This window comes from Diadema antillarum, unplaced genomic scaffold (genome assembly GCF_040938485.1).
Source record: "Diadema antillarum isolate AM-2024a unplaced genomic scaffold, OU_Dant_1.0 scf00000213, whole genome shotgun sequence".
In the NCBI taxonomy this organism is placed as follows: Eukaryota; Metazoa; Echinodermata; class Echinoidea; order Diadematoida; family Diadematidae; genus Diadema; species Diadema antillarum.
Window position 1 is genome coordinate 643285 of NW_027271102.1, and position 8305 is coordinate 651589.

At 37.4% G+C, this 8305-nt stretch overlaps 1 protein-coding gene and 1 long non-coding RNA gene across 2 annotated transcripts; both read right to left on the bottom strand.

Moving 5' to 3' along the window:
- Positions 1-987: 987 nt before the first annotated feature.
- On the bottom strand, positions 988-4778 carry LOC139724425 (uncharacterized). Its single transcript, XM_071635569.1, has 3 exons — positions 4460-4778; positions 2793-3012; positions 988-1381 (listed from the first exon to the last, which is right to left on the bottom strand). Exons 1-3 carry the CDS (start codon positions 4776-4778, stop codon positions 988-990), a joined length of 933 nt encoding a protein of 310 aa, XP_071491670.1.
- Positions 4779-5256: 478 nt separating this feature from the next.
- Positions 5257-7143, bottom strand: LOC139724423 (uncharacterized). Its single transcript, XR_011710467.1, has 3 exons — positions 7084-7143; positions 6071-6116; positions 5257-5450 (listed from the first exon to the last, which is right to left on the bottom strand). It is a non-coding gene; the product is annotated as an uncharacterized lncRNA (long non-coding RNA).
- Between the last annotated feature and the right edge of the window lie 1162 nt (positions 7144-8305).

Genomic DNA, 8305 nt, shown 5'->3' on the forward strand with positions numbered 1-8305 from the left:
AAGTCAGTGATCACGTTAAGTACATTGTTACAATGTATCTATCATCATAATAATATAGCAGTGATGAGGCAATGTCGTGGAATGAGAGACGGACACCAATACGTTTAGGTAAAGATTTTTCTACCATAAGCCGCGACACAAAAGGGGAGGAAGGTGGTCGCAGTCCACCCCACTTTGGAGAACATTTTTTGAGAACATTTTTTTAGAACATTTTCACTATAGGTAGGTCTATTACTGCAGAATACCCCGTCACTGCCCGTCATGAGCCCACATCCACGCGTTAGCAAGCAACTAAAGGTAGGCTTATAGTGTGGAGTGATATGGATAGCACACGCCCTCTAAGTTATGACGGAGTATTCTGCAGTTGTTCCAAAACAGAAAAGAAAACGCACATTGCACATTTTGAAATTGAAAACAATTAACAAACTTCATGCTACTCAGGATGTTCGACAGTCTTCTTCTGGACCCGATGCTACATAAATAATATGTTACGAAAATAAGACATTGTGTCATCATAAATGTCCTTCAATATAGCAAACTAAAACCCTGTTACAACAAGATGACAAAACGGAGGGATATAAAAAGGAGAATGTTTTAACTCTCCTTATACAAAGCTAGGACCACATTGAGTGTTCCTAAGATGTTTCGCAAAATAACATCAACCATAGGCTGAAATTGTACTATTATGGAAACAATAAACCAATTTTACTCCTTTTTATACTCACTTATAACTCTCTTGTCTGATGGTGGGATGCCATCAAGTTACTGGAGTATCTAAACAGAGCTATGCCTTACTTCACATTAGCATTGCTAGATTAAAAGCCATAGACGACAGACCAATTTTTCTATTAAAGCATTATGTGGTAGGCCCTATTTATCATCACTTCGTTGTTGTTGTTGTTGCTGCTGTTAATTTTTTTTTTTGGTGGGGGGTTGGGGCTAGGGGTTAGAGAACAACTTGACATTTATACATTTTCCATACAGAGCTCACATAGACATCCCATTCTGAATATTGGCACTATCAAGCGACTCGCCAAGTGACGTCGGCGCTACGTCAGGATGTAAACCGTCTACCATCGCGCGCGCTCTCAACGGATCAATGCGGACCCATACCAGGCACGTGTTCACAGGGCAGGCGGCGCCGTGCTTCTGTGCAAAGCTCAGCCAGATTGAAGGTAGTACTGTTTCTTGCTGCCGACTTTCGCGATATCGGCTTTTGATGTAGGCTTCGAACTCGACGAAATCGAAAACTTTCCTCACTTTGTCGTGTTCCAATTTCGATGACTCTTTTTTGGTTGTCTCGACATCGGACCAATAGACGTGCGCCTTGCACAGCCTTTTGACGAAGATGTTTCCGCTAGTATCGGAATATATTCTGACCCTGCGCATGAGTGAAGAGAAGAAAGATCACATCATTATGCTATGAGTGTACACATATTGTGCATCTAAAATATTGGTATACTTATTTTTGTATGTCACTATTGCATACGTCAGGATTTTTAACAATGGGTCAATGGTTTGGTAGCGCAAAATTGCACTCAGTCACCAGAACTCAGTTCGGAAAACCCTTACCCGCACTGTAGTTCACTATACCGACGACCGACGAGTGAATCCAAAAAAATTATTGTAAGTAACTTACAAAAGTATTCAGTGGCTTCTCCGAATAATTTTGTACGCATGCGTTCAAAACTCACGTTATCTTTGCGAGGTAAACACTGTGGTCAGGTTTTACCACGTGCTACTTGCGCCTGTGCCAAACTATCTCACGTATCCATTTCGCCTTCATGTTAAACGTAGGTTCGTTACACACACGTTTTGACTGACTTTGACTGAATAAGGTTTGAAGCAACAGCTACCAGTCTTACATGTCTTAACTGTTACAATTATCATACCTTCACGGGATCAGACTGCATCGACAGGTAGGGTCATATGCTTTCTTACTGGAATTATATGGAAAGTGGATCACTTCTAAGAACATTACGTAATCATGATGGTTATCACAGTTTCCATATTTTTCTTTAGTTTCCCCTATAGTTATTTCATGTATTGTCTTTCATATACATCAGTACTTGTCTGATAATAATGCATTGTCGATGTCTCTATACTTGCCTATATGTCTCTGCACTCTTGGGACATGCGCCTTTTAACATCATCTTTTTTTTCCCCCAAGATAAATGGTGCCATACAAATCCGATTATAATTAACAGCATATAACATATTTATATATTCCTGCACTTGTACCTCGAAATAATGTTCACATGTATGTGATTGCCTTTTGTACAGTATCTGTATGCATGCATTACGTTACAAGTATGATTAAAGGTTCCCGATTTTGTCATTTTAATTGTGTATTTCTTTGTATTTCTGTATATTTGTACAAGTGGACAAAATTAATTAAAACAAAATTGAAACTGGAACTGAATTACTGCAATCAAACATCCTTTTTTTTCTAAGTTGATCCGATGTTTAATTTGTTTTCCTTTGGTAAAAAAACAAAACAAAACAACAACAAACAAAAAACACCAGGTTTATGTTACTGACCATTTCTTTCGATGTTAACTTTGTGTATGAAATCGAGTGAAAACAAATGGAATGAGATAAAGAACGCAACATAAGGAAATAATGCGTGTATATACGATATGGCTTTCTTTTGGATGTCCCTTTATACAGCACTTGTATCAACCAGGTGGGTGAGTCTCACCTCCCTGTATCAGCCTATGCTAGTACCTTCAGGCAGTCCCTAACTAAATGAGCTCAGAATGAGTTTGACAACAAAGTGTATCTAAACTTACCCTTCCAAACAGTTCTCGAGTATCTTCAGCGTAAGGCGCTTCTCCTTGCTATTCAGAAGATCTGCATGTGACGTCATAATTGGAACTTTCGTCGTCGTTGCAGGGGTCACCAGGTCACTGTCGTGGTCCTGAGATTGATAGTAAAGCGTGCAGTCTCTTTCCTTCTCCTTTTCGATCACCTGTTTTTTCCTGAACATGACCTTCACTTTAAAATCGTCGTCTGAGTGGGAACACACAAGTTTTAGAAAATTGTCTGGGTAAAACTTATCCGAAGTACAAGATCTACGCGCATATCAAAAACACAGTAAATATTTGTCTGAAAAAGATAGAAATTGTCTAAAGGAATTAATTCATCAGGCAAACTCTTCTTTTTTAATAGTTTCGATCCATTCAATCCTTTTCCCATTGGAAAGAACACCGAGTCCCACATTGTGTTCACAATGTGTTCACATAGTCGACTATGTGAAAACGCTCGAATTTAAAGGGATGGCACAGTATTGGTGGAGGGGAGGATTGGGCTTTTAACTTTTTGTGAGATACCAAGAAACCACTTCTGAAATGGTATACAGAGCATACCATTTTAAGAGGAATTCAGAGTTTATTTGATGAAAATCGGGTTTGGAATGACTGACTCATCCAAAATCAAAGTTAAACAAAGCAATTGTAATAAAAGATGGGTCCCACCTTTTATTAGGATTACTCTGTTTTGGGTATCTCAGCCATTTCAAAACCCATTTTCAATCTCAATCTCAATCTCAATAGTTTATTTAATCTCAATAGTTTATTTATTTCCATCATCACAAAGAAAAGAAAAGAAAAAGTTGACATAATCCAAAGTGATACAATTTTTTTTTTCATTTCTCTTACACTCGTCCGATAAAGGATTTTTTTTCAATACAATATAAATTATACACGAATGATGTCGTAAAAAAGAAACAATGCACTTTGTCATGGCAACAAAAAGTTTTCATCAAATCAACGTTGAATTCCTCTTGAAATTACATGATATTTCATATTTTATAGGAGGTTTCTCATATTCTCACCAAAAATGTTAGAAACCTTAAGTTAGCTCTCAACCAAAACTATACAAATAATTCCACACTGTGGTGTGGGTTTTTCACAGAGAGCTCACATGGTAATGTTTTGTTTCACACTCTGAATCGATGACTCACAATGTGATCACAATATAGATTTAAAAGTGTGAAGCGATTTCACAGTGTTCACAATGTGTTAACGCTGTTTCACATTGTGTTTCACACAGTGAGACACTGTTCTTTCCACCATGACAGGGACTCAGGACCCCCTTTGTTTTATTGTATGGCTACCAAAGAGTCACGTTTTTTGCTTATTGCTGGCGACCATTCTGTATGAAGATTTATATAGCATCTAATCAAATCGCAGATGTACATGCGTATCCTAAAGAATGTGTTGAGATTTTACGAAGAAAGAATATGCTGTGTAAAAGTGTGTATTAAAGTGTTATATGATATTAGTGTTTATCGTTGAAATTGTAAAGCAACGTACGACGTACAGAGAATAAATTAATCGAATCATATGAAATTATACTTCTATGATTCGAGAGATCCCCAAAAGCTGCTTTTGCAAATGCCTTAGAATTACGTGATGCGAAAAAAATATGAGGTTTTTTCCCCCAATAGTCCACTTACAGAGTGGCAGGTTAAATTTTTCGGCATCGCTTGAAGTCGATGGTTCGGACCTTGTATTGTTGTCTCTCACCACCTGGGCCACCCCTGTCGGTCTGGGAGGTGCCTGGTTCTGGACTCGCACTGATGCTGCACTTGCAGTCGGCCCTGACGTCTGTCGTGGTTGAGCGGGCGACGGGAGTGGTACGGGCGCTTGCTGGCCTGTCCCTTCAGTAGTCCGAGGCAGTTCAACGTTAAATTGACCACCAACTACGTCCCCTTGCTCATTGTATTGATCTGTATCAAACAAAACAGGACGAGTCTTAGCTAATGACACGTGCATTTATTCCTTTTCAAGAAATCATGATCTGTAGTGACATTCTATCATTGTGAAATTTTGGGTTCCTTAGGCTCTAACCTTGGAATCATCACATAAAAGAATAATGCTTTTTGTCTAGCTTAATAAATTTGCCACAATTCTGGCACTTTTGCGTTTTTGTATATCTGTTTTCATAACGGTGAGTACAAAATTTGATAAAAGGCAACCGTCTATGGACATGAAACTGTTGCCTTAAACCTTAAACCTTAAACCTTATGGAGCAGTGATCTTAAAATGCTAGGCTTGACTGTTTACTTCGGGTTACTAATCAACCGAGACGTAACTCTAGTGTTGTTTTCAGACCACTCAACATATCTAGGTAAATGTTCACTTCTTGGATAAGAAAGTTTCTTGCAATGACCCATTAGAAGCGAAAGCACCACTACCACCATCCCAACAACCAGCTTCACAAAACGAACAAAATGATCCCTAATAATTTCTAAACTATAATTGTCAAACAATCACCAGAAGTGTTCAGCAACAGGTTGCTGCTCTCTGAGGGATGCGAAGCCGTAATAGTCGCTGGTAAAGAAGATATCAGCTCAGCAAGATCCTGCTCACTGAACTCGGACTGGTGTTGGAGCTGTTCGAGGATAGACCTTTCGGGGCTCGCAATCCCCGCTGCGGATTCGCTACCTGGAGGCAGTAGAAGAATGATATCATCAGGGTGTTTCACTATATCAAAGTCTCATTTTTCTTTTCTGCCGTGAGAGATCATTCGTGAAACAGTTAATGATTCCAATTATAAAGATAAAAAAGTAAAGGCATAAGTGAATTGATTACAAGAGGGACATATGAATACAGTGGGCATATAACGCTGTGTGGTTTTCTGTGCCAGTCTGCACTTGAAAGAGCTGGAATAACATTCACTTGGTACCAGAGAAAGAAAGGGGTTGCATAATACATTGATATACAACCATCCTTTTGAAACTATAGATGCATTACGTTTTACAAAATCTATCCAAAATGACAACGTTACGACGAAAATGTACAAATCATATCTAAACATCACCATTTCCTTTCTTCTAAGGGCGAATATCCCTCCCCCCCCCCCAAAAAAAGGAGTAAATTGGAGGTTAATTCAAGAGGGGGAATTTAGGAAGGCGGTGTTGGTTACACTACTTTCAACGTTTTCAACGTTTTCACAGACTATGTGTCTTAGGCGTGATTTATTCAAAACACTGAATAATTCGGGTTTATTTACGTCGATGAAAGGCAAATTGTAGATCAGTAAATTGGTGAAGCAACCGGCTTACCATTGAGTGGGTCTGTTGGAAGACATCGGTCCGGACTGAACTCAAGCTGCAGCCACCGAAGGGTGTAAAACAAATACCTGTATACTTTAATCTCAGCGAGTCATGCATGCAATTTATACAAATTCTTGACCTGATTTCCAATGTCATGACATATTTGGAGTCATTATCATACACTTCAGCGCCTATATATTACATTGATATATATATATATATATATATATATATATATATAAGACAAACTTATAAACTCTTTCACTTTTCTGAAAAGGAAGAACAGTGAGAGGAATAGTGATGTCAAAGCTACGCAGCGTTTTCTCCTTCCTTTCTCATATCTCATTCTATTATACTTATATAATATACATATCATCATCATCATCATCAAAAACAAAATTGAAACCAAGTTCTTGCTGTATTCGCCAACAGTTTATTTTGGCATAAACTGTTGGTGAATACAGCATGAACTTGGTTTCAGTTTTGTTTTAGATGATATTATCACACCAACACGTGGACAAGTTACTCAATATGATAACTATATACATATATATATATATATATATATATATATATATATATATACATATATATAATTTGATTTATAGTAGAATGACGGGATAGAGAAATGCACTTATTGCCAATCGGTATTTATTAAGATTCCAAATTTCCGAGGGCTACCGAAAATTTGAAATTTCAATAAACACCAATTGGGAATTAATGCATTCTCTATCGCGCGTCATTCCTTCTACTACTATTACTGCCGATACGCAGATCAGAAAAATATATATAATATATCATGCATATGTTTCTTTATAAGATGAAGGTATATAGTCATTTGTTTTGTATGTCATCATATGCGTGCCCAGTATACGAATGTTATCTATATCAGAAATGCAGAAACGCAAAAAGTTTGATTTCGTTTTTAGATACGCCACAGCCACCACGTTATATCAGTAAGCAAATCTCAAGTCAGTTTTTCCCACTTTAAAATTGATTACATTCGTACCGAGCTAACTCACCTGTAGATTACGTTCAAGTTCTTCCCAAAATTCCGATGATTCGCTTATCCGCCGATTGCCCATCTCGTCTGTAATGTCTGTTTTCGTGAAGATGATTAGCAATTTATTAGTTTTCGATATTTGATAAATTTACTTCACGCATCACGTGACAGATATTAGGACGCGTTAGATTTTCGCGACGCGGACGTTAAGACAAAAAAAAGGACAAACGAACAAGCCCTGTTCTGCTCAAGCGAAAAATGTGTTCAAAAATCGCTCATTATAAAGTCGATCTCGCGTGGTGATCGTCTGAGTTTTCACGAGTTGTGGGCTATTAATGCCCGCTCAAAATTCACAACACACAGAGCTATTTGATGCACTGATCCGATGGGGCCATTTTGTTAAAAAAAAAAAATGATATTTCCAGTTTTCATTCAAACGCAATTATGCTCGAGGTTCAAATCCTGATATATCTAATATCACTATTACGAAATTATGCAACCGGGAATAACATCATGTGTCAGACTTCAATGACAGAAACATTTAATTTTCCTCATTTTTTGTACACGATCAATGGCAAATTGTGAGGTTATGACATGGCCAGCTCACTCATTTGCATATTCTAATCCACTGTACAAGAAATGTCTGCGTATTTTAAAACAAACAAACAAACAAACAAATAAAAAGTCTTCGCGAAATCTAAAGCTACTTTGCAACATAATGCAGGGAGGGAGGAAAACGACCGACGCAATTGTCGTCTTAACGTCCGCGTCGTAAATCTAAAGCTCCCTGTTGATGAAGTAGAGAAAGACCGTCTCAGCAAGATCAATAGTTCATTTCGAGTGCATCATGCACTTATCGATGTATCACACTACCAAGCTATACACCCCACCCAAAAAAAAACATAAAACAAAACAAAAACAAAAACAATTAAAAGAAATGTATGAATGCAAATGTGATAAGAGGAAGTGGTCACTGAAATTACTTAATCCATAAAAAATCAATCAACAATTAATTAGTTTGAAGACAACACAGTCCATTTAGATGGCAGTAAAGTGCATGACACTATAAAATCTTATATATGATTAGGCAGGCGTTTTATAAACAGCTCTTTTTCTTTCCTCTTATGTGACATGTAGATACTTTCATACATCTGAATATATATATATATATATATATATATATATACTGTATATATTTTTTTTTTGGGGGGGGTGGTTGATAATGACAAATTCTTCATAAA

Excerpts from the sequence above, each read along its gene's own strand:
- LOC139724425 (XM_071635569.1), bottom strand. The coding sequence starts at position 4,778 with ATGCACGTGTCATTAGCTAAGACTCGTCCTGTTTTGTTTGATACAGAT. Across the intron at positions 3,013-4,459 it reads AAAATTTAACCTGCCACTCT|ACGACGATTTTAAAGTGAAG; the intron begins GTAAGTGGACTA and ends GTTCCCACTCAG. Across the intron at positions 1,382-2,792 it reads CTCGAGAACTGTTTGGAAGG|GGTCAGAATATATTCCGATA; the intron begins GTAAGTTTAGAT and ends ACTCATGCGCAG.